At 44.3% G+C, this 24983-nt stretch overlaps 3 protein-coding genes, 2 non-coding genes and 2 pseudogenes across 12 annotated transcripts; 6 read left to right on the top strand and 1 right to left on the bottom strand.

Moving 5' to 3' along the window:
* The first annotated feature begins 694 nt into the window (after positions 1–694).
* Positions 695–13309, top strand: LOC109764554 (uncharacterized). 3 transcript variants are annotated; one of them, XM_073502922.1, is made up of 10 exons: positions 695–958; positions 1368–1618; positions 2946–3153; positions 10605–10980; positions 11073–11220; positions 11439–11528; positions 12315–12369; positions 12446–12568; positions 12837–12893; positions 12980–13309. In XM_073502922.1, the coding sequence occupies exons 4-10, from the start codon at positions 10724–10726 to the stop codon at positions 13108–13110; spliced, it is 861 nt and encodes a 286-aa protein (XP_073359023.1). In that variant the 5' UTR covers positions 695–958; positions 1368–1618; positions 2946–3153; positions 10605–10723; the 3' UTR covers positions 13111–13309. The 3 variants fall into 3 exon arrangements, with proteins under 3 accessions (XP_073359023.1, XP_073359024.1, XP_020178942.1); XM_073502923.1 differs by lacking the exons at positions 695–958; positions 1368–1618; positions 2946–3153 and adding an exon at positions 3382–3772; XM_020323353.4 differs by lacking the exons at positions 695–958; positions 1368–1618; positions 2946–3153 and adding an exon at positions 8475–9879.
* An 848-nt stretch (positions 13310–14157) lies between these two features.
* On the top strand, positions 14158–15924 carry LOC109764556 (small ribosomal subunit protein uS10). The gene is made up of 3 exons (XM_020323355.4): positions 14158–14417; positions 14502–14615; positions 15611–15924. The coding sequence occupies exons 1-3, from the start codon at positions 14291–14293 to the stop codon at positions 15751–15753; spliced, it is 384 nt and encodes a 127-aa protein (XP_020178944.1). The 5' UTR covers positions 14158–14290; the 3' UTR covers positions 15754–15924.
* Positions 14729–14814, top strand: LOC120970069 (small nucleolar RNA SNORD36; annotated as a pseudogene).
* Positions 14921–15004, top strand: LOC120970066 (small nucleolar RNA SNORD36; annotated as a pseudogene).
* On the top strand, positions 15160–15239 carry LOC120970067 (small nucleolar RNA SNORD36). The gene has a single exon (XR_005764818.1). It is a non-coding gene; the product is annotated as a small nucleolar RNA SNORD36 (small nucleolar RNA).
* On the top strand, positions 15428–15505 carry LOC120970065 (small nucleolar RNA SNORD36). Its single transcript, XR_005764817.1, has one exon. It is a non-coding gene; the product is annotated as a small nucleolar RNA SNORD36 (small nucleolar RNA).
* A 518-nt stretch (positions 15925–16442) lies between the features above and the next one.
* On the bottom strand, positions 16443–20249 carry LOC109764557 (lipid phosphate phosphatase 2). Of its 6 annotated transcripts, none has more exons than XM_020323356.4 (9): positions 20133–20249; positions 19842–19932; positions 18718–18939; positions 18530–18617; positions 18342–18451; positions 18119–18212; positions 17230–17418; positions 17064–17123; positions 16443–16996 (listed from the first exon to the last, which is right to left on the bottom strand). In XM_020323356.4, the coding sequence occupies exons 3-9, from the start codon at positions 18931–18933 to the stop codon at positions 16776–16778; spliced, it is 978 nt and encodes a 325-aa protein (XP_020178945.1). In that variant the 5' UTR covers positions 18934–18939; positions 19842–19932; positions 20133–20249; the 3' UTR covers positions 16443–16775. The 6 variants fall into 6 exon arrangements, with proteins under 6 accessions (XP_020178945.1, XP_040250541.1, XP_073361931.1 ...); XM_040394607.3 differs by having other exon boundaries at positions 17230–17304; XM_073505830.1 differs by having other exon boundaries at positions 18718–18827.
* Positions 20250–24983: the final 4734 nt, after the last annotated feature.

Genomic DNA, 24983 nt, shown 5'->3' with positions numbered 1-24983 from the left:
CCTATGAGTAATTGAGGAGCAAAGCAAATGATGACAAGATATGGCACATTATTTAGGTAGGAAGGATAGCAAACCGATAGTTCAATGGCATGGGTATAAGCAAGAATGATATGTAAGGATCTCAAACTTCACTATCTCTATTACTAGGCAGTATATAAATATAGGCATTTGGTAGGTATGTCATGACTTCATCGCGAATAACTGTGCCTACTTTCGATATATGTTTATTGAGTTTAATACAATAACACCTAGTACACACAAGGTTCTATGAAATAGACAGATAAAACTTAAACAATATTTCTTGTCTTTTGCCCTGCATTTTCTCCTATAAGATAACCACACTCCTTGATCTATCCAGTTAGAAATGTCATGCGCAAATTGGTCAATTTTCCTGGAAAAGTTATATCTTTAATAATGGATGGAATTCCCCAGTGATGTTCAGAGTGATTACTGTATATGAAACGAGCTCCACATTCACTCAGACATCGATACCGAATGTCACTGCCTTCCACTAAAAAAGAGCTCCTTTACTGTACCCCGAAATAATTAGGCACCGTTCATTTTACTTAATCCAACGGACTGTGTGATCTGGTACTCCAGCAGCAGTCCCACGGAGTACTAACCGGGAAACAGATGGAGTACCTCCGTGACAGGGGTAAAAGGGTAATCACCACCGGTTATAATTTTTTTTTATAGGACCGAACCTAAACTTTCGCCCTAATCCGTTCGTACGCTCGCCCCTCATCTCCACCCCGCTCGCCCCTCGTCTCCACCCCTTCTCCATCTCCCCTCGTCTCCACCGCTTCTCTCCGGCGGCCCCTCGTCTCCACCCCTTCTCCATCTCCGGCGGAGGGCGGCGGACGCCTCCGTCTTCTCCAACTCCGGCGGAGGCGCCTTCTCCAAATCCGGCGCCCCTTCTCCATCTCCCCTCGTCTCCACCCCTTCTCCATCTCCGGCGGCCCCTCGTCTCCACCCCTTCTCCATCTCCGGCGGAGGGCGGCGGACGCCTCCGTCTTCTCCAACTCCGGCGGAGGCGCCTTCTCCAAATCCGGCAAGAGCCACGGCGGACGTATTTGGCGAGGTTCTCCATCTCCCCTCGTCTCCACCGCTTCTCCATCTCCGGCGGCCCCTCGTCTCCACCCCTTCTCCATCTCCGGCGGAGGGCGGCGGACGCCTCCGTCTTCTCCAACTCCGGCGGAGGCGCCTTCTCCAAATCCGGCGAGAGCCACGGCGGACGTATTTGGCGAGGTTCTCCATCTCCCCTCGTCTCCACCCCTTCTCCATCTCCGGCGGCCCCTCGTCTCCACCCCTTCTCCATCTCCGGCGGAGGGCGGCGGACGCCTCCGTCTTCTCCAACTCCGGCGGAGGCGCCTTCTCCAAATCTGGCTGCGCCGACCGGCTGCCCTCCACCCCTCAACCTCCGCTCGTCGTGCAGCAAATCTGGCTGCGCCGACCGGCTGCCCTCCACCCCTCAACCTCCGCTCGTCGTGCAGCTGCTCCATCGTGGTGCGCCGGAGTTGGCTCCACCCCTCAACCTCCGCTCGTCCAGCAGCTGCTCCATCTAGGGGCGCCGGAGCGTGTAGAAAGGGGATTTTTCTGTCAAGATGATGGCTTTTTCGTAAGATCACCCAGCCCTTCTCATTATCTTTGGTAATTTCTTTAGCATGGATGAAATCAGATAATATATTATGATGTTGAGTACATGATAGACACCATGTTTTGTCCATTTTTTTGTAGCTCAATGTCTCTAACAAATAAGAACTTGCAATGTTAGAAAATATGTTTTCTCCATTATTTTGTAGCTCACTGCAAGGCCAGAAAACAATCCTTCATTTCTTGACGTATTGGATATGTTGGTAGCATATTTGGTCAGTGTCCAAACATGAGTAGTAATACAAGATACCGTGTTAACATAAAGAGACTCATGAATACAAATAATGAAGTCGCACACCAAGTGCCGGATAAATAACATCAAATTGTTGCTTACAAACTGAATTATTAAGCAAATTGTCGCACACCAAGTGCCGGATAAATAACATCAAATTGTTGCTTACAAACCGAATTATTGAGCAAATGGGAAAACGTTTGATTTAAGACGAATGTCTATGAGGAGAACGTCTACTTTTGTAGTTGAACGTTTTTCTCAGTTTAGTTTTCATCGCAACTCTAATGCCATTTAACTCATGCGTTGAAGAACTAGAATCAGCGCAATGTATCCCTTGGCCCCAACTCGAAGTTGTATTGTCCTCCGGGTCATCCTAGCTGGCTTCCTCTCCTTCTTCCCTTCCTTTGTTTTTTGTCCCCTCCCATACCGACCCCATATTTACCCAGAAAACATTTTGCTACTCAATACCCTCGGTTGCTTTCAAGCTAGGCACATACTTCAATGGCTATGGATGGGCATCCGCTGGCCACATCTGTTGCTAGCAGTGGGCGTAAGAGCTAGATTTTGTCACCAACTGTCCAGCTATGTTGGGATGTGGAAGGACATATCGTCATCACTGGCATGGATGGAATGGTGGCACTGAAGTGTTGGGTGGATGAGATTGTTTCATTTTTCTTCCCATGCCAGATATGTTAGTCTGCTTTCTTGTATAGGATGAGGTGGCAAAATTGATGACTTGGCAGGCATGTCACATTTTGATAGTTGTAAATGGTGTTGGAGTTCACTATATGATTCGATTTAAGCAATGTCCTCGGATATAAGTGGGAATGAAGGATTATATAGCATTTATCAATTATACATTCTGTTTTTCAGTTCTTCTTTGATTGAATCGCTCTGGTTTTCTGGAACTTTGGGTGCGTGCCAATGACTATTGTTTCATTGGCTTGCATATTTTCTTCCGGTAGCACTGATGATCATAATTATGAAAGGAATTCAGACTGCTGTTTGCTGTTGTTTGCCCAACCTTCTTGCGTAACCGAACATGTATTTACCATTGCAGGTTCACCCTCAGCTCCGGTGCGTGTCTGATGTGGTGAAAGAGAGTTCATGGTGAAGGCTGCTGCATCTAGACAGAAGGGTTGGGGTAACATGACATCAATTGACATCATTTTGCTTATACGAAGGGTGTAACTTGAAGTTCTTTAGCGGTGTGGACTAGAGATGATGATAAGGTACTAGCTTTCAGAAAGGGTCTACTGAAAATAGAGGTACGCAGCTTTTTAGGAACCCTGGCGTGTACGCCGTGTAGACATATACTCTTCGTACAGTAGTATATATACTAGTATTTGCATTTGTATATATCATCAGCATGTCGCAGGATCATAGGCAGTTAGTAAACTAATGGGGCACGCAGCACGCGCTGGATCAATATGACTAAACCAAAGATTTGCATCGCCACGCCCATAAAAAATTTAAGGTTGCATTTTCAAGGCCCTTCTTCCTTGTGCCCGACGGTGGAGGGCGAATAACGATGGTGAGCCACGGTGGAGCGGGCTAGCCATCTACGTGTGCCGAGGTGATGGTGGTGGTGGTGGTGGAGGCAACAATTGAAGTGGTTTGAGGAGACACCAGACACCAGAGACAGTAAAGTACTAAGTGTCGATGGGCGATTCAGTGATTTGAGGACGATGAAAAGGCGGAAAAAAAGGCCCGCCGGAAGGGAATCATCGGTATCGCCCTCGGGTCAACAAGGCTAAGTTGGTGACAGTAGGTGGTGGCGGTCTGACTTGGGGGCAACGTCGGCCGGTCTAAGAGATTGATATGAATTGTTGGATCAGAATCGGAAAAGGTGGCCGATCGTTGGAAAACTGAAAAGCAATCAGAGAGGTATTACCTACGTTACATGCCCTATTTTACTCGTAAGTTTAGTGAGACTTGGACATAACCTATCTTGTGCATATGCACATGATCCTGGCTACCACCGCCCAGGGGATTTGGACATGACGATTTCCTTCTAGGTGACCTTACCTAGAATTAACGGCACAAATAGTTCTTCCATGCTTTTCTATCCTGAGTAGTATACTTCTCTCTAAACCAATATATAAGACGTTTTAGATCACTAAAATATTTAAATATCTTATATTAGTTTTTTTTACGGGAAGGCCTTCATGGCTAGCTTTATTAAATCAAATCACACTTACATCATCCGTTAGGAACTTAAGAATAAAACTAGGAGGGGTATCCAACCAAACAGATGGTGGATTATTCCTTCCAAAACTAGCTAGCTCATGGGCAACTGTATTAGACTCCCTATTACAGTGTTCAATATAAACCTTCCTGAAATCTTTCAGTAGACTTCGCTCATTGAGGATTGGTGCTGCTACTAAGGAGTAGCCTTCATTCTTGTTCAGTGCTTCTGCCACGATCAAGCTATCCGTTTGAATATGAATTTTAGTGCACCCTAAACTCTGGATAAAAAACAAACCCTGCCTCATTGCAACATCTTATATTAGTTTACGGACTAAGTAGTACATTATTATTTTCATGTATGTATGAAAGAATCAAGGAAGCGTCAAGAGGTCCTCTTTTTTTCAAGTGACGTAGATATAAATATTCAGAATTGTCGTGATAAAAATGAATTAACTGTCCAAGCATGCATCATCTCACCCAGTGGTGAATCTAAGCCCGGAAACTTTGTGCCCCCCACCCCCCCCCCCCCCCCCCCCCCCTCCCACTCAAAAAACTGAAAAAAAAATACTAACTATTTAGCCCAGCCTCATATCAAAATTTTAACATTATTTGGACTGAAAACTGCGAGCTAGTGACTTTTTCTTCACACCGTTAACTTTGAGCCCCCTTCATTTTCTTCCAAGATTCGCCACTGATCTCACCAGGACTATCCGTATCCAATTTTCCATTATGCCCGGCCAGAAACCAAATGTAATACCAGTAGTATGTCCTACCAGATTTTTGTCCCGTATACAATCGACTATAATGTTATTTTGGATTTATAGCAATAGAAAAGGTCCGGTCAAGAGCTTGACACCCTCCGTGCAATGACCGCTGACGAGCTTGCTTCGTTGGGAAGGGAAGCAGAAGGACAAGATGGATATGTGTGCTTTATGGATAGACCGCCGAATTTTGCTATGGTTTTCCTTTTTACTCTACAAACTAAACAGGCAAAATATATGTAGTGGATATAAAGAATGTCAGAGACTTGATATGATAGTTCATTGTTGACACAAAATAGAAAAACGAATATTTTAGTCTCATAGTCAAGCTGCTGCATGCTCTTGAAGCCCACAAAAGTGAAAAAGGTATAGTTCACAATTTTGGAACTTGTTCGCTCCAGAAATCAGCATCAAAAGTCAGAACAAACTGCAGCTTGCAAGTTCTAATGACTGCCCTGTAGACAACTGTGCCATGTTCAGAAGAACGTAAACTGACAAACAAGCATATATATAAAAGCGACATGTAGCAAAGTACCAAGCCAAAAGAATATTGTTCTCCCTTCATGTACACAATATTATTATTTTTGCTTCTCACTGGCCAGACCAAACAAACTAATGCACTTATAAAATAGCTTTTTGTGTGTGGAAGGTGTAGCAGGGGCAAGCAGACGTGCATCATTTCTGACATGCATATGCAAGGATACAACATCATCACAATCAATATCATGATCTCACTGTGAGCTAAACACCTTCCTACCAGCTTCAATTCACATGACATGATAATTGTACTCTACTTGCAATTGAATGAGTGGATGCTTGGTAACGGTGCAAAGGAAAATCAAACATGCAATTGCAAAGTTTTTCCAGTGGTTTTTCAGTTGCAACTCAGTGCTCCAACTTCATGATCGATGCTTGTTTAAGGCTGCAATATGATGCTTCCTGTTCTGACAAAACAATTTAGTTTTGAAGAGATTGGAAGATATATGTCTTTCACTTGAGCAACTGCCCCACACAAATTTTTGCATGTGTTTGATTGATAAGGACAAAGTTATAAGTAACAAAACTTTTGCTCTTAATTCACTTTGCAATCAAATTATTACCTTTCGCTCTAGCTGGTCTTCCATTATTATGTTATCAGCTATATTCACATGCAGCGCATACATAACCTTTCCTGCAAAAATGCAAATGCAGAAATCATCTTAAAAACTGAGAGAGAAACTGAATTCATAGTACATCTAATAATATATATATATACACACATAGTTACATTCATATTGATTTACTGCATACAATTTCACATAACAAAAAAAAAATATAGGTCAAAAATTGTATTTTATGTACATTTTACACTATGTTTTTACATTTGTAATTATACGTAACATAAAATATTTTTTAGACGATTATAGGTTTTCTTACGTTCTCTTTTTATGTCTTAAATAAGACAAAATTTACAAAACGTAAAATTACGGTGCATAGATGTTAAAATAAAGGTGGGTGAAGAATAACTATTCCTCACCCAGGGTGATGAATAGTCAATCCCTATATATATATATATATATATATATATATATATATATATATATATATATATATATATATATATATATATATAACCCTAACCTTTTGTGCTAGCTTGCACCATATAGATAGGATGAACATTTGGCACTTCACGAAGTTTTTTCAGTCAAGATTTCCCACCGCTCTCTTGTGTGAAGGGAAAGGGAATTTTGGTTGTCAAAACATTGGTACATCCCTTGAATCGTTGGAACTCTAAGTTCCATGCTATCTTGCCAACAACACGCCAATTCAAATTGTATGGATCTAACATGGCATCACAATGGGAATTCAAAATCATTTGATTCATCTGTTTATCCCTTCTTTTCTTTTAATTACATATATGCTAATTAATATGGGCCTTTCTACCAAAAAAGAATACAAACTTCATTTTTGCTAATACAATTGAAGGATACATAGAAGAAATATTATTTGTATAGTAGGAAAATACTACTAAAGGAAATGTTAATTAAGTACAACACGTTGATGTTGCACAAAGCATCTAGCTCACTTCCAAGAGGATGCATACGTAAAAGAATGGCTCATGCACCTCAAGTTGAAACAAAAAAGGTTTTTGGAGGCTCATTCATCTAATTAGGAGCTAGTGATCGGATGGAAACCTTCACGGTCAGGTCGAAATCCTCTTTCTCCACAATTTGACCAAAAACTTTGTCTTTGCGCCACTTTTTCATTTGCCCCAAACCAAATGTAGGTCGCAATAAACGATCAGTCCCACAAGTCACATGAGAAGTCTGAAATCCCAGAATCTAATATACTCAAGAATTAGAAAAATGACGAGTCAGGCCTACTTCAGCTAAGAAATGTCGGCTCCTGACCATGTTGGAGGGGAAGCATTGGTGAAATTTCACTATCTTGGCAGTATTACATCTGTCATTCCTAACTTTGCTAATTTCCCCCATTTTTGGTGAACAGAAATAATCCACGAACCAAACAATTCCTCTAGGTTTCCTATGTACATAACGTAAACCATATGCACATCGGAGATCTCTCCAAATATATTTTACTAGTCGACGTGCAAGAATAAATTGTCAAATGACTCAAAGTTACAAAAGTGACAACTTCTATCTCCATAGTGTCATTTTTTATCGATATTTGTTTAGTAACTAAACATAGAAATATTTTGATCTTCAAAAGTTCCATATGATTGCTTTTGAAAAATGGAAATGAACAACTATCTGGGCTCACTCCAGTGCTTGTAGTCGCCCTAGGTGGTCCACAGACATGATTGTAATTTTTATTACCTCTGTTGTTCTTTGTACTGCCATGATTGAAGATGAATAGATAGGAAGTTTCTCGCAAAAAAAGTAAAACCTTTTGTTTATGCTGGAATAAGCATTTTTAATGGCCTTGCTAAGACGAAGCGTTACCCACACAAAGTTTTTCCTAAAACTGGTTGTATTGTATACTTATATCCCGCCATGGTTGAGGACACTTGAGATACATATCTAAATATTTCTACGTACTAGCACAATTCCCGCGCGTTGCTATGAAACTAAAATATGAGGAGTAAGCTCACAGCTTAATAGCACAATTTTGAGTTGGATTCACACTTTTGCATTTTGTTATTTGTGTATTCTTCAAGTGTTGGTCTCACATAAAGTAGTAGTGTACTTGTTAATTTGTTTTAGGTCCCACATGTGAGTAAAGCATATTTGTTTATTTATGTCTCTTGGAAAGTTGGTTCACATATGTGGGTAAGGGTGCATTTATTTATTGGTGAAGATTGTTGGTCTTACAAGTGAACTCACCACCAACTCCAACATTTGTAAGTAGAAGAAAAGATATTGTGCAATATATTATACCTCATAGTATATTTTTAATGGAAACTGAAGATTGTTATTTTTTCTCATTACATTTTAAAACCGTAATAATCAGTAAAGAAAAATACAAAAATGTCATGATACAGAAGATGAAGAAGTCATCTTAATTCGCAAAGAACAACCAACACAAAGATTCAATGTGTAGTGGTGTAGACACAATACATCCAAACATGGGGTTAGAAGATCTGCATCTAGAACACAATGGAAATGTCAAATCAACCTTGATAAGAGGAGATAAATTTTTCTCTTTTTTATTTGAAAAACTTTCAATCTATTCATCATTAATCATGATAGTATAACGAATACCAGAAATAATAAAGCTTACATCCAAATCCTTAGAACACCTAGCGACAACTACAAGCACTGAAGCGAGCCGAAGGCGGACCATCGTCATCGCCCCTCCCTCACTAGAGCCAGGCAAAACTTGTTCTAGCAGACAGTCAGGAAGTCGTCGTGTTAAGCCCCTATAGGACCAACGCATCGGAACAGCAACCGCCGTCGTTGAAGGGAAGCTTAGATCGGAACGATCCAACCTGTAGACACACAAACACACACGAACAAGGACCGGATCCACCGAAGACAAATTCCGATTGAATCCCGCGTGATCCGCCGGAGACAAATCTCCACACACCCTCTGATGACCCTAGAAGCACCACTGGGACGTGGGCTAGGCGAGAGAACCTTATTTCATCTTCAAAGAGCCACTGCCGCCTCTTGTCTCTGAGCAGGACATAAACCCTAAAAGAAACTCAGAAAAGCATCCAAAACCGAAGCCCTCCCGCCGGCAAGGGTTGCGATCCAGCACGCCTCCATGGCCTCAAGGCCAAAGGAGACGAGACAGACCGGCGCCGGCGGGGGGCAGGAGAAACCCTAGTGGAGCCTGGGTAGGAGCGCTTTTCCCTGGCGGCAGGGTGCTCGCACGTGAGTTGGCGCGGTGCCATCCACAGACGCACGTTTGATTGCTAATACTGACATAATTTTTTCAAGATAACTGATAAATTTACCCGAATTATCATGGGCGGCAATGCAGGCTGCATCCACACAAGCAAGATGGCTGCAATACTATTTGTGGCCGCCATTGATGGCAGACTCCAAAGCTTAAATAAGATGGCGAGGGCGGGGTGAATGGGAATCGATATGATCCTTTCATGAGCGGAGGAATACGTATATATATATATATATAATATAAACGGAAAAGCATCTTGGTAACCCCAAACAATATAAGAACTTGAAGAAAGCAAACTCGTAGGCTTGTCAAAAAAAACTATTAATTTTAATTATACACCATAGAAAAATGTGAGTTCCAAAAAAAAAAGTGAAGAAAAAATCGCACCTCGGGCTCGCTCGGTCGGAAAAAACTTCGAGAAAAAAAGGAGAGAAGAAAAAAAAATTGCGGCTCGGGCACGCAGGATTTGTTCCCCCCGCATCGCATCTCCCCCAACCCTCTCGCTCCGCCGCCGACCCTCCCGCACGCCGCTCCTCCGCCGCGCGCGCCCTCCTCCTGCTACGCCTCCCACGCCGTCCCGTCGGATGCCGCGCGTGTCCCGCTCAGCCGCCCCGCTGCCCCTCCGCCGCGCGTGCCCGACTCCTCCTCCTCCTCCGCCGCCGCCGCGGCCTCGTTCGTCCAGGCCCGGGAGGAGCCCGTGAGGTGCGTCCGTCGAGCTTACCTACTGCCGCTTCCTACTTCTGAATCTGGCGAGCCTTGTCTGCATAATTTGTTCGTTAGTTTACCACATGCCGTCCCTTCGGTCGAGCGCCTCAGCCTGATGCCCCACCCCGCTGCCTCTGTTATCTAGCACTGTCACTTCCTTACAACATTAGAAGCTTGATGTTTAGGATTTCATCTGTGTCTTACTTGTTACTCCCTCTGTAAACTAATATAAGAGAGTAGTGATCTAAACACTCTTATATTAGTTTACGGAGGGAGTACTATATGGCTACTTGCTAAGGTAATCACTAGGCCTACGGTAGTTTTGCCTGGCTTTCTTTCTTTTGTATTACTACTAGTTTCTGAAGAAAGAGCGACTTGATTCTCATATATAGTATGAACATACATGCATCTACCAGTACCAAGTGCCATAGTGTTATCTCATTCTTGCCCTCTGTATTTCCAGGCCACGTAGTAACTGCAACCATAATGTCATAAAAAATCTGACAGAAAAAGATCAAGTAGATTCACATGGTTTGTTTACTATGTCACAAGTTTCAAGTTAAGATTCAGTTGACGCAATTAACAAATAAAAGAGAGAATTGTGCTGCGAGCACTAAGCTGGTTGCTATTCACTTTTATAACTTTTTCTTTTTGGCATTTGAAAGTGTAGGTGGAATTTGAAATTTTGTAATTGACAACATTCTATGTTTGCAATCTTCCAGGTTATCATAGCGCAAGCCCAGGCAGCAACCCGGCCAAGCTCACCCGTCTTCATCAGCAGGGGTCGTCCGGCCGCCACCACGCGTCGCCGGTCGTGTCACCGCCGCCACTTCCGCTGCTTATGAGAGCCCTCACTGCCGCCACAATCTCCTCCCCGATACGCGCCCTCCTCCTCCACCCCTCCTTCCCCTCAACCCTCCGCCTCCCTCTCACCATGAACCCCTCCTCCTCCTCTGGCTACCGCTCCAATGCCTCTGCCTTTGCCTCCACGCACCAGCCGCGTGGCGGCCGTGGCGGTGGCAGGCGACCGGGTGGCGGCGGCGACGGTGGTGGCGGCGGCGACGGCGGAAACCGCATCGACGCCCTCGGCCGCCTCCTGTAATACACCGGCACAAAACTCCGGTCCCCTCTCTGCAATCGTGCCGATGCTAGCCGGGTACTCACTAGTGCTTCTGTGCTTCTCTTCTCAGGACGAGGGTCTTGCGGCACATGGCGCCGGAGCTGAGGCTGAACATGAGGAGCGACGGGTATGTGCGGGTCCGCGACCTGCTCCGCCTCAACCTGGAGACCTTCGCCAAGGTTCCGCTCAACTCCCACACAGTGGATGAAATCAGGGAGGTAATATTGCTCATGCCTCATCTTCCTGCTTAACAGTAGATGATCTTTCTAAGCACCCTGGTGTACCTGTGTCTGCTACATGTTGTTTTCATCTTGTTAGCTAGCACCTTGAGCTTAAACTGGGAAATATCTCTAAGTTGTAAAATTAATCAGGTTACTATTGAACTTGTTGTGAGTCGTAAGCTGCTTTGAGTAAAATTCTGCAATTTTGCTTGTAGGCGGTCAGGCGAGACAACAAGCAGAGGTTTGGTCTGTTGGAGGAGGATGGCGACCTGCTGATTCGAGCTAACCAGGGGCACACTGTGACAGTATGTTCTCTGCCTGAACCCCCCTGCACTAATGCATTCTTTTTCCTACAAGTATGGTCTGTTTATCATGTTCATGATCATCTGCCTTGTAACCATTGTTTTTCTGTAACTTCTGAGAACATTAGAGATATATAAAAGGAGCCCTAATAGTGGCATGCACCCTCTTTGGGATTTTCATATCATACTATTTTTTGAATCAATTCCATATGGGGCATTGTGTGCTTTAGCTCGAGATGTGAATGTTTTTACAGTATTATAATCTCGGTGGTAGTTTTCCAATTATTAACTAGTCATAAGAATTATATCGTCAGTCCTTTGTTGGCCCGTACTAGGAATGAAGTTGCAATTCATCGTGCTTATAATGGCTTGGACTTATCCTGGTCTGGCTTCTTCAATATGCTATACAGGCATACAGCTATTACAGGATTGTACTAATGTAGCTTTGTAACCTGTGGGTATGTTTTGAAAGAAATCATATCTGATCTCAAGTCAGAGAATACAATCAACTTATCTTTTAGCGACTTGTCTTTATTGTTACATGTTCCATCACAGTTCTTGAGGTCATATGCCAAATACTCTAATCTAATCAGAAGACACATAATTCCAATGTATCTTCATTCCTATTTTTGCATATTTCCGGGGGCAGAGTTCCTGTTGTGTTTCCATGTTGAGGTGGTTTGTGGCATGTGATCTGCTACCTTATTCTAGCATCAAGTGAATTGTATTTGCTTAGTGGAATTAGTGAATCAAGTTTGCCTTTATAATAATCAAGTAAACCTCTTGCAGACTGTTACATCAGAGAGCTTGTTGAAACCAATTCTATCGGCTGATGAAGTCTCAGGTATTTGATTTTAACACTCGTGTTTGCATCCTCTCCTGAATGGCTGGCATTTGTTCTAATTTTTTTCTATCCACAGTCTGTGTCCATGGAACTTACAGGAAAAATGTTGATTCAATATTGAAACATGGGCTTAAACGTATGGCAAGGCTACATGTACATTTCTCAAGTGGTTTACCATCAGATGGAGGAGTTATTAGTGGTACGATTTTCCATTTCAAACATACTATTATTGAGTTTATTCTTATGGAAACAAATAGAAGGACTAATGCTGTTCTTCGAAGTAAAATCATGCTGAAATTATCCGTATTTATCTTTCCAATGTAAATCTGATATGCTCCCAGTTATTGCTGTTCTCCATTATTTAGGTGCATCGTCAACTCATACCCCATCATTATTTATTCCCAGCTCGTGGTCTAATGTTTCTTCCACCCCTGCCTTGTCATGGACTAACGGTTTGCCTTCTTCAGGTATGCGGAGTGGCGCAAACATATTGATATATTTGAATGTCAGAAAGGCACTGCAAGGCATGGCTGCCGCATGTAAATACCAGCAAATCATTTGGGTTCTCTAGACTAGAGGCTAACATTTGATTTCTGAATTATTTTCCCAGACGGGATGAAGCTATACATCTCAGACAACAAGGTGATCCTGACAGAGGGCTTCGATGGCGTTGTCCCCATCAAGTACTTCGAGAAGATCGAAACATGGCCAGGACGTGCACCGATACCGTTCCAGAGGTAGAAGAGGCCTTGCCGTAGCACTGGAGTCCTGCACGGCCTCTCGCTCAGCGAAAACTTGGGATGAATGCGCTGCACGACAAGAGTTTCATCATGTAATCATTCTGCTGCTGCTGTGGACTTTTTACTGGTTGTGCAGAACCTGTGTATGGTTATGATGACCAGATGTTATGGAATAGCAAATTTGGTTTATGATGTGTGAATCTGCGAGGTTTCATCCCAATTTTTTTTGTGTGTAAAATTTGCATGCATTCTACGGTGGTTTAAAAAAAAAGTAAAATTTGCGTAAACTGATTTCTGCTGGCCTGCCTGCAGTGAGATTTTGGTTTCGGTTTTGGTGAGACTTAGAATCATCTGATTGATTGGCAACGTGGGAAACTATGTATATCAGGTGGTCGAATGGCCGAATGCCTTTTTGCTTGGAGGAGGCGCTGCTGATTTTTTTTCAGAATTCAGAGTCGAGCAGTGGCATTTCTAGGATGTATGCTTTTAGTTGTTTATTTTGTTCATCATCATCATCATCCAGGGGGGCAATGACCAACCACTGGGGCGCTGCCCCATTTTCGCAGGGTAACTTTCACCATTCAGGACTTCTCTGTCACCTTTTTTTTTTTTTTTTTTTTGCGAATGGAGTTCATACGGTCACTCAATTGTGAGGCCCAAATTGGCTGAGCTACTCGCAGAATAGATGGATCTATGCAAATCGATGAACTCAGACAGAATAAATAGAATTTGGGGATAAATATAAGCCATTTGTCTGCACTTATCTCGCGAGCGTCAGTCTCAACCCAGCATATTTGTCTTTTGTAAAGTCTTGTGTCAGTCTACTGTTTTTTTTTAATTATTGTTGGTTTTTGAGGATCTGGCTGCGCGTTTCCTGGAGAAGAAGAAGAAGATTAAGATCGGCTTCTTGGGCCGCGTCTTTTTCCCCGACCTCTCTTTTCCTTCTACGACGGGCGGCCCAGCCCAACACAGAAAGCCCGCCAAGATTCCAGGCCCAAGCCCAAGCCCATGCCTCCTCCCACCACAGACAGGCACAGCCTCCTCTACATAAAGCGCAGCGCCCGCTGCGCCCAGCAAAACCTAGCGAGCTCCACCCCCCAGCGCCGCCGCCGCCGCCTCCTCAACCCTAGCTCGCCCGCAGCGCCGCGGCCTCCTCCCTCCCATCCTCCCCACCGGCAGCCATGGCGACGGAGCTGGCCTACGCGCCGCCCATGAAGTCGGGCAAGCTCGGGTTCGAGGGCACCCAGGAGGTGCAGCACCGCATCCGCATCACCCTCTCCTCCAAGTCCGTCAAGAACCTCGAGAAGGGTCTGTGCCCCATCCGATCCCTCCTCTTCCTCCCCGTTCGCTCCCGCTTTGTGCGTCTCCGATCTGACGCGTGTTGTCTTGCAGTGTGCTCGGATCTGGTGAAGGGCGCCAAGGAGAAGCAGCTCAAGGTCAAGGGCCCCGTCAGGATGCCCACCAAGGTGCTCAACATCACCACCAGGAAGTCCCCCTGCGGAGAAGGTACCCACCTCAATCTCTGCTTGATCCCATTTGCTTTGTGGGTCGCTATGTTTTTGTGGGTAGCTCTCTGTTTAGACGGTAGGAAAGAATTCCCGTGATGATGATGGTGTGCTGAGCAGAGGATGTGAAACATTTAGACCGCTGAGGCCTTTCCGGTCCTTGATGATCTAAAAATCGAGCTTTTTAAAACTGATGCCCAGCATGCCATCGGCATACCGCCTTGTTCTTTTGTATCTAGATATGCAGCTCAGTGTGTTGGTGTGGTGTATAATGTAGAGGGGTTGCATCTGAATCGTTTGTCAGCTGAGCACATGATGTTACAAGGAGATGCTACTGAGATTTCACATCATTGATGTATCTTAAACCGAGCTTTTTAAAACTGATGCTTGGTTAATCTAGTGAGAGTCCGTTGTTGTTGGTCATCCTGCGTAGGTGTCTTCTGTTTGTCATTTGAAATCCATAGCACAATGAATCTATCAGAGGTCTTACCCATGGCAGTTGCTCATATGTGATGTTAATTTTTGGGTTGTGTTTATGATGGGCCGGTCAGATGATGCTAAAACAACATATTCCCGAGGTTTTCTTTGAGGAATACAAAATCGAGCTTTTTAAGACTGATGGCTAGCCTGTCTAATGTTTGTTTTCTTCTATACACTTGCTCCTTCTAGTAGGCATTGCAAGTGATGCGTTCAAGTGTAGTCTTCTGTTCACATTTTTTTTAACCAGTACCATATGATTATAGCATGCTAGTTTTAGTCATTCAACATCTTAATTTACCTAGAATGATGAAGTAGTTGCACTTGATGTGGGCTGAGCAAATGATGATTCATATGATTATTATTCTGATGCACTTGATGTTTCAAAATCGAGCTTTTTAAACCTGATGCTCAGCCCATCACAAATCTGTCATCTGTTACTCTTGCTGTGCTGTAGTTGCTTATGATGATTTGAAAGTAAACAGAGTATAATAATGTTATCCGGTTGTGGTAAAACAGGGACCAACACCTGGGATCGGTTTGAGATGCGGGTGCACAAGAGGGTGATCGACCTTGTCAGCTCCCCAGACGTTGTCAAGCAGATCACCTCTATCACCATCGAGCCCGGCGTCGAGGTCGAAGTGACCATCAGCGACCAGTAGTTATGCTACCCCATGATATGTGTCTTTAAATCTTTTTACAAGGGTGGAGAGACACCTCCAACGTACCAAGATATTTTTGAAACTTTCTGTAGTATGAGAACTGGGTTTTGTATGACTAGGTTCTTTGCTTCGTGATTCTAAGTGCCTATCGTCCTAAGTTATCTTCCGTCATATTTCGTTGACCTGTTGTGTGTGCTGGAATGGATGTTTATACATGGCTCACTATTGGACCTACTGTCAGATTTGGTAGCATTTTCATAGTTCACAGTGCTTCTTTCATATCTTAAGAATCTTTAAGTGCTGATTTATGTTTGGCAGTGGAAGGTGCTGCCTTGAGCAAATAGTATCAAAAGCAACAAAGGCTCAACAAACCATTTCCCTTGGAACAAGATCATGAGGTTTCCTTGCAAATAACATTTCACAAGGTTTTATTAGGCCCTCTTTTACATCTCACAAAAATTATACCAATGAAAACCACTTTGGAAGACAACCAGCATTATACTTTGACCCAAAATATGAGGGAGCCTAATAGACAACCAGCATTATACTTTGACCCAAATATGAGGGAGCCTAATAAATCCGGACAGAGGTAGTAGTAGAAACAACCGATGATCTGAAGTGGGCGCAAAGTTTACCTGTATGAGAATTCCTGCATTCAAACCAATTTTTCTGGTTGCAATTCACCCAAGTTGAGCAACCCAATCAAACTTGATAAAATCAAAGCAAATCATATATACATACATACCGCTTTCTGAAAAAACAGCCATCAGAAAGACCAAGAAATAATTAATGCACAATGTCTCACCCACCACACTAACACTAACTAGGTTGTAATATACAGCCGAGATCCTCACTGGCCAAACTATCCAATCAAGTCAACCTCTAGCAAACAAACGGTGAAAACCAAGCAACCAAACTGTGCATGAGAAAAACAGCTCCCAGATAGCCGCCTGCGATGTGCGCCGAAAACATAAGCCTGAGGAAAATCATTGCAGTTAGGGTGTCGTCGGATCTTTCCAGTCCTAGTCTTCTTCACATCTCAGGGCGTCTCTCAGGGCGATCCTGCCCTGACCTTGCCCTTCTTCTACCGTCTCCTCCATGGGCCGCACGGCGTCTCTCAGGGCGATCCCACCCTCACCTTGCCCTTCTTCTACCATCTCCTCGGTGGGCCGCACGCTGAAGGAGTTTGCTGCAATGCCCGCCTCGGCTAGCTGGAGGGTGTTGTATGCGTAAGGCCACAATCCTGCAAGGGAAATCGTTACTTGCTAAGTATTATCATTGAGAAGTAAATTGGTAAAAGGGGGAGGCACCGTCTGCGTCGAAAGGATATGGGAAAAATTGCAGGTAACAGAATGAGGCCACTGTGAGACCTGCAAAGGGCAACAGGAGTATATTTATTTTTATTAATCAATTATGCGCATCTAGAAGGTCACCTGTATAACTAATTTACGCAACTACGACAGATGGCAAACGAACCTATGATAGCTCCTGCAAACACATCTTGCCAGTGATGCCAGTAGTCGTCCACACGAGAAACGGCAACGAGCGCAGCTGTAAGCAGAGGCAGAACAATGATGCACAGCTTTGCGATATGGCCTTTACGGTCAAAAACCGCGATTTTCCCAGTTAAGTACCACGTGAGGAAGCCCAGGCCGGCGAAAGACCCTGGAATAGATTGATTATTAGCACAAGGTGAAAGAAAACAGGTTATTTTATCGATGGTCTAGTTAGGTGATCTAGCCATGACCTATTTGACGCAATTGTAACAGAACTACAACATAAATAGATTGTACATGTGGGTAATAAAAGACTGACCCAATTGTAAGGCTAGGCCAATTTTGTGGGGTCTCTAATCAAACACATGACCTATGTGGCATTGTCCATTATAAGATGTATATATATACCTCCACAAAATGGTACACATGACAAACCCAATGTTTTTATGCTGTGGAGTAGTTCCAGAACTAGTTACCACACAACTACTACACCAAGCAGCAACCAAAGCATCTAAACTGAAATGGGGCACTTCCTGGTTCGCTGCCACATCGCACCAATGTAGCCAACGCACCAGGCTGTCTCGTGCCCAATTGTGGCCTAGCCACCCATCAGACTTCCCCTGGTTCAATGACTGCCACTAAGGCCTCCTAAGCCAGCTAACACAAGCAGCCCAACCAACCGCAAAAATACAGGTACCATCACTTATTCCCAGGTCCCAGCATGGTTTGTGTCAAAAAGGATTATCACAAGGGTGTAAAAAACAACTTCAAGTATGTAACTGAGTTTTAAAGAATTCCATAGGCATAGCTGACCAAATGCCTGACACCAGTATTTCCAAAGGAAACATTAGGTATATTAAATGACTTACATGATGCATGTCCACTTGGGAAGCTCTTGTGACCTTCCTTGATGACACTCTTCTCCCCATGGCACAGAACGCCAGTAGTGACATTGTCATAAAGCTGAAAAAGAGTCCTTCGATGAGTTTTGGTCAATATGGGCTCCATAGATGATAAGAACTGAACAATGGGCAGGTCAACAAAGATGAACTTGTGACTGGAAAAAGTGAAGTTCTTGGCTAGTAATCTTACATCCTTTCCATCTGGGAAACAGCGCCAGAAGAAATCAGGACGCGGTCGGCCAACCCCATCCTTAATTGCATCAGTAATCACCGCAGTTATGAGCACCGAATAAAGAATACCTACAAAAACACGTGTTTCGAATTATTTCTTGTACATACAATGTCAACATATTCATATGCCTAAGAATATGTAGATACCCAGTATGCCATGGTGCAAATCATAGAAATTCTTCTTCTTGAAGTAAATTCCACCAAAGATGGCACAGGGTAAGACGATTCCAATGACCTGCAAATCATGTGAGTTACAAAAGTGGAACTATCTTATTGAATGGCACAAAAATGATGTAAACAATGGGAAGTCCAAAATTAGCAGCACAAGAACACACCGGAACAGCCCAAAAGGGCACAGTATTGCCCTGTAAGGGGTATCTCAAGTCAGTCATCATGTCCTTCCCAACGAAACGGTGAAAAGGCTCAATTATATTCAACAATCCATCTATGACAGCAAGGAGGACAAGTATTATCCAGTCATACATGTGGAGTCTTGCAATTTGGGCTCCATGGGACTTTATAGTGTAACAGCCTAACGGGATATCCGCCATTATGTTCTATAAGTAACAAAGGGGGCAAGACAAAGAATTGTTGAGTAAAGTTGCAATAGTTACAAGATAGACTGGATGTAATACAGCTATGATTAATTAAATGAAAGGTAAAAAAAAGCCAAAAAAGGATTAAAAACGAAAACAGGAGCACAATACTTGCATTTCTGATGAAGACAATGTTATTCTGTTTGACTGGCTTCTGTAATAATTCTGTGTTCCTGTATTTCCTCAGTTTATTTGTACACACGATGCTCCTAGAATTCCAAATAACTTGCAACCTTGATTGGAAAATGATCATATGTACAGGCTATAGTTTCCAATTATCAAGGAGTGCGCGAAGCGTGGGCATACAAGGTTGCCAAGATGGGACAGGTAAGTTGTTCAGCAGTTCCCTTTCTCCCGCTCAGGTGCCCTTGTGTATCGACGAAAATTCTCTCTCAATACGGGCGAACAAACTTCACTAGATGTACCAAAAATCGCCTCCGATTGCCCCATCCTAATTTTGTGTCCAACGGTGCGCAAACACGTACGTAGCTAGCTACTTGCTACTCCATGGGCAAACAAGCAACTTTCGGTCCCCAAAGAGTTGTCAAAATCGGAAGGAAGGAAGGTGCTCCTCCAAGCCTAGGCATGTTCACACATTTTTGTTGAATACTCCCTCCGTCCGGAAAAATTTGTCCCTCAAATTGATGTATCTAGCACTAACTTGGTGCTAGATACATCCATTTGAGGAACAAGCTTTTTGGGACGGAGGGAGTATAAATTAACATATTTGTCTCGTTGTAAAACCATGGACATTCTATGCTGGCAATTCGGCAATATTTAGATGACAAGTCAACAGCATGGAGATTCTCTGCAAAGCACTAGTACTAAGAGGAACATTAGGATTTAGGGGCGGGCCAAATAACCTGGGATCTGGGGAGGAAATCAAGGTGCTGCCGTGAAGCTCATGCGCGCGTCAGCCTCGTGTCGCCGTCCCTGAAGCTCCTGCAACTGCTCCTGCAGCAGGAAGCGCACCTAAAGAAATGACAAACGACAAGAACCTACCCCTGCTACTGCCACACCACCGGCAAGCAGCAGCAGCCCCGCTACCGCGCGCTGCCGGCCAAGCTCGCGCTTGCTCTGGCTCTCGCCCTGTGTGTGTGCGGAGAGAAGAACGGAGGGACGGAGGGAGGGGGAAGAGAAACCGAGGGACTCACTCATTTAGTCCGGCCGCCGGCGGAGCCCCAGACGTGCGCCGCCGCTGGGGTCGGAGGGAGACGAGAATCGATGGGGGGTTCCGGGTGGGGGAAAGTATCTGGGCCGTCTACCAAAGCACCCCCCCGCTTATTTGCTTTCTTTAAATAAATCTCTCGAGTGTTGATTGTCTTTTTTTTTCTTTTCAGATAGCTACCCGCTCATTCCGAGCGGTTTTAAATTTCCCAAGTGGATACTAGACTTCACCAATACTCCACGTATCATAAATTGTTTATTTATAAAACAAATTTATTCATCTACCATCGAGTCGGATGTGGATTTTTGGAACCCGGGTCTAGGCACACCCGCTTAGAAAAAACAATTTAAAAATAGTAAAAAATATCTGAACAAAATACTCGGATGTGCCGAGAGCGAGAAGGTCAGGCTTCCTCTTTCGAATTATATGGATAACAGAGTCAATCCTCACTTTTATTACCTTCATGAATGAAGAGATACACTTTCCTTGAAACTGTAACTACTCGTATCAAAACAAAATAATTAGATTTGCTTCCCCACTTTCTCGAGGGGATTAATAAATTGAATGAGGATTCCTACTATGGTAGGACAGATCAATCCATTCAAATAAGTGAAACCATTAGGGTGAGTTAACGTTCTCCTCATGATTGTAATAAGTGTACGAAACCACCGGGAACAGTTTTACGAAAACAAGGCTCCATTTGTTACAATAATTTATTTCCCCAACCTCATCTGATAGAGGACTTGGTGATAGGCCCCGATGGGAAGAGACCTTAGCAGGCTAGCAACTATAGGAGACATGTACAATCCCTGCGACAAGGTGCATTGACACTCTGACCTGACATTTAGGCATCTCTCGACCTGAGGTCACACCTCTTCTCATTAGAGTATTTTTTTGATTGTGTAGAATATGGATTGCCATGTGACGCTCTTGTTTTTTCTAAAAACGAATTGGGCCACTTGCTTATGCTAAATGTCTGCCCAATTGTGTCTACTAAAAGGTCACACTAATTAAGTGCCCACAGCGTGCTTAACGCATAACGCATAACGCAACAATAATGGGCATCGATCTTCTATGTTGGTGGTGGGCTCTCCCTCCATAGGATCTCGTGTTTCATTTAGGTTGAGCATTATATTTAAAGCACTTAGTTGAGAGCTGTTGTGTCCCTTACCTAGCTTGCATGACACTGAAGCAAGCAATGCTTTCTCCTAGCAAGAATTACATGCCATTGGAATTAAATTTCAAGCAGTGAAGTTTATCCTCTCAACTAGTTTTATTGAAGCTCAAGTCGAACCTCTGTTGGATAAACACCTATTCTAGTATCGATTTCTTACGTTCTTAACAAACAAGCAATGTATTGGATGATCATCCCCATGGTAAAACAGAACATGACACCTCTTTAAATAGGGGCTCAGGAAGACGTTATACTGGATGTGTACAGTGAGCTAATAAAACTCCATTCATTTTTATCTATATGATCTGTCATAGTCTGATTTTTCATAGCAAACAGATGGCATGATTCCCTAGGAAAGAGTTGTCGGCATCTCAATTCAAGAACCCAGGGAAGAATCTAGACATAGATGTGCTGAGAGTGAGAAGGCCAGTCTTCATCGAGACAATCTTCCTATTTTGAATTATATGAATAACAAAAATCAATCCTCACTTGTATTAACTTCATTGGTGAAGGTATAATCTTTCCCTCGATATTATCACCACTATCAAAATGAAATAACTGGATTTGTTTCCCTACTTCCTTCGGGGGATCCATACATCAGATGAGGATTCCTACAAGGGTACAACAGATCAAACCATTGAAATCAATGGAACCATTAGGGTGAGTTCTCATTATGATTGTAATCATTATGACTGTAATAAACCTGCTCATGCTCTTGCCTCTTTGTTGTGCTGGTGTCGACCATGGAAGCCATGCTATGTGTTTGCCATTCATACCGAATTTTGTAGGATGACCAGTGATTTAGCTATGGAGACGCGTACCCGATGAGAGCCTATGACATGGTCAATATATGATTTTACTACATAAAGGTGAAGATAGCAAATTAAAGCTAACTATAGAAGTGTAACCCATGAGCTAAAATAGTACCACAAGCACACAAAATATATGCAATGCGGTGGGCAAGTGGTGGCACCTTCATGTCACCATACCCAGTACCAATATTCTCTAGCAACGTTGGATGGAGATCAATCTCCCTCGTGCCCCTCAGTTCCAATTCATATTTCCTCTAACAATGAGAAAATCATCCGTATATCTAGAGATTGAAAAGCATCAATTATGAATTGTGTGGGCTTAAAAGGAACCAGGAACAATTTTATGATGATGAGGCAAAGTCTGTTAACCACTTTATTTCTCCAGGCTAACCAAGTAGAGAAGATGGCGATCGGCCTGGAATGGAAGGGACCTTTTGCGGGCCAGCCATCGCGGGAAACAAGTTGTACAGTCCCCGTGGAATGCTGAAGTACACATTAGGCTGCTCCTAGGTGTCCCAAGGTTCACTTGTTTACGCCAACTGTTTCTCCTAGTACACATTAGTATGTACTCCCTCTGTAAACTAATATAAGAGTGTTTAGATAACTAAAATAGTGATCTAAACACTCTTATATTAGTTTACGGAGGGAGTACATGTGATTCTTAAAAAGTAGTAGTACATGTTACAAAGTCGCATTAATTAAGCTTCCATAGCATGCTTCACGCATAATGCAATAACAATGAGCATCGATCTCCTATGCAGGTGGCACACACTCGCTCTGTAGGATCTCGCATTGAGATGTTTACTTGAATTGTTTCGTTTCGGTTGAGCATTACATGTTCAAGCAGTTGAGAGTTGTGCTACTCTTTGTGCAAGCTGTACTACTTGGGCACCATTTGCTGAATCCTTGGTTACTTGGGAGCGTGGGGATGTTGCCTCCTCCCCTAGCTTGCATGTTGAAGATCCTCCTTGAGCAGCATTACATCTGGGTAACTAACTGGCTGGTCATTTATTTCTTATTCAAAAAATGAATACAGGGTGCACTACAACTCATTTTACCTCAAGTCCCACCCCATGCTATAAAACTAATATTATAGGCTCATACATCATCTCGCAAGAAGACGAAGGTGCTTAGCATGTCCAAGTTGTTGGGGAAGATCATGTGGGTGCACCCGGGGTCCTCGATGGTGGCTGGTACCTCGGCGCAGGTGGCCAGGAAGAAGGCCATCGCCATCTGGTGGTTGTCGTAGGCGTCGATGGCTGTCACGCTCAGCTTCTCCAGTGGCGTGATGATGATGTACTCCTAGCCTTCATCCACAGTTGTTCCCATCTATGGGCAGAAGACACAGGACATGTGAGACTAAGCACCGAGGGGGAAACAGGAGGCTACAATACAAGAATAGGTGACACCTGTATTATTACCTTTGCTAGTTCCGTCTGGATCCCCTATGACATAGTCAATATATGGTTTTACTACGCATAAAGGTGAACATAGCATATGAAAATCTGCTAGAGAAGAGTACCCCATGTGCTACACCTTCATGTCTCCCCAGCCAATAAATATCGATCTCTCCAGAGCCTCTCAGTTCTAATTCCAATTCCCCCTAGCAAGGGTCGACGGACAGAGATCCGTCCATATATCCAGAGAGTGAAAAGTGTTTGCCAAATTTATACAAATTGAATTGTGTAGGTTTGAAAGGCATCGGGAACAATTTTTCGGCAGCCGGACGGAGCCAGCTAATCTGATGCATCGGTACAACCACGAAGAATTGTGTAGGTCTCTTCCCGACCAGGCCGGATGGTGTTCGGCCTGGACGGGAAGAGACCTTTGGCGGCCAGCAGCCTCGGGAGACGAGTACATTCCCCGCATGGTTCTCTTGTCGTGTACTCTGTGACCTGAACCCTGATATAGTCACATCCGGACATGAGTTTGAACCTCTGATTGGTAAAGTATTTATTTTGGCTGCACTTGGTGGGTATCAGAATTTTACTGCTGCTACAGTTTCCAACAACTTGAAATGTACATACGCCAACTGAGATGTAACCCTATGTAGGCTCTCTCCTCTGATCATTCTAACAGTAGCACCGTCAGAGAGATGGCACTTGTTTTACACTGAACTTCTTGCCGGCCACGAATGTGAAGGCCGCCGGATCGGGTGGCACTGCGAGCCAACTCCCGTTCGAGGCGTGCACCTCGAGCCCCTCCATCTCGTGCTGGACAATCATGGTGATCACACTGTCGTCGCAGCGCGCCTGCATGGACACACACGACGGTCTCTGCGTCCCGCGGCACGCCGTTGGACGGCGTCGGCGAGCGCGCCCAGGTGTGCGTTGATGCGCTCCTCCTGGACGCCGAGGCCCTTGAGCACCATCCCTCTCCACCGTAAGTGAAGGCGTCCATGGCCGCCGGCACGATCGTGTCGCTGCACATATACGGACGGACACAACCACGGCAAGGAAGCCACAATGGATGGTGTTGGCGCCGCCTCGCGCGACGCCGCTCTTCTACCTCGCTCTCCCTCTCTGCTGCGCTCGAACGACACGAGGAGGACGAAGACAGAAGGAAGAAGAAGGACACGGGGAGGTTTTCAGCGCACGAACGCTTTCCTTGAGCTCGAACTCAATAACCCACGGCCATTACAACGAGCCCGCAGGTGCTCTTATACCCTGGGCACACGCCGGGCATGACCCGCACGTCCCCCGCCCAGCCTGGCCACGACCTGGCCCGCTTCGGCTGCGCCCACTAGTCTGACCCGATCACACCGCCCTGCTCGCCAACGGCCACCTACGTCTACGGCATGGCTACCGCGCGCACACACGCGCACCCATGCACACACACACGCACGCACTTG

The sequence above is a fragment of the Aegilops tauschii genome, chromosome 7 (genome assembly GCF_002575655.3).
Source record: "Aegilops tauschii subsp. strangulata cultivar AL8/78 chromosome 7, Aet v6.0, whole genome shotgun sequence".
NCBI classification, from domain to species: domain Eukaryota; kingdom Viridiplantae; phylum Streptophyta; class Magnoliopsida; order Poales; family Poaceae; genus Aegilops; species Aegilops tauschii.
This window is presented reverse-complemented; position numbering and strand designations above follow the sequence as displayed.

Bases quoted from the DNA above. Each gene is read 5' to 3' on its own strand.
- LOC109764557 (XM_020323356.4), bottom strand. From the start codon at position 18,933: ATGGCGGATATCCCGTTAGGCTGTTACACTATAAAGTCCCATGGAGCC. The intron at 17,124-17,229 runs GTTCGTTTGCCA...TGCCCTTTGCAG, and splicing joins GTTTGCAGGAGCTATCATAG to GTCTCACAGTGGCCTCATTC. The intron at 16,997-17,063 runs GTGCCTCCCCCT...TTTCCCTTGCAG, and splicing joins ATATCCTTTCGACGCAGACG to GATTGTGGCCTTACGCATAC.
- LOC109764554 (XM_073502922.1), top strand. From the start codon at position 10,724: ATGAGAGCCCTCACTGCCGCCACAATCTCCTCCCCGATACGCGCCCTC. The intron at 11,221-11,438 runs GTAATATTGCTC...TTTTGCTTGTAG, and splicing joins CAGTGGATGAAATCAGGGAG to GCGGTCAGGCGAGACAACAA. The intron at 11,529-12,314 runs GTATGTTCTCTG...AACCTCTTGCAG, and splicing joins ACCAGGGGCACACTGTGACA to ACTGTTACATCAGAGAGCTT.
- LOC109764556 (XM_020323355.4), top strand. From the start codon at position 14,291: ATGGCGACGGAGCTGGCCTACGCGCCGCCCATGAAGTCGGGCAAGCTC. The intron at 14,418-14,501 runs GTCTGTGCCCCA...GTTGTCTTGCAG, and splicing joins CGTCAAGAACCTCGAGAAGG to TGTGCTCGGATCTGGTGAAG. The intron at 14,616-15,610 runs GTACCCACCTCA...GTGGTAAAACAG, and splicing joins GAAGTCCCCCTGCGGAGAAG to GGACCAACACCTGGGATCGG.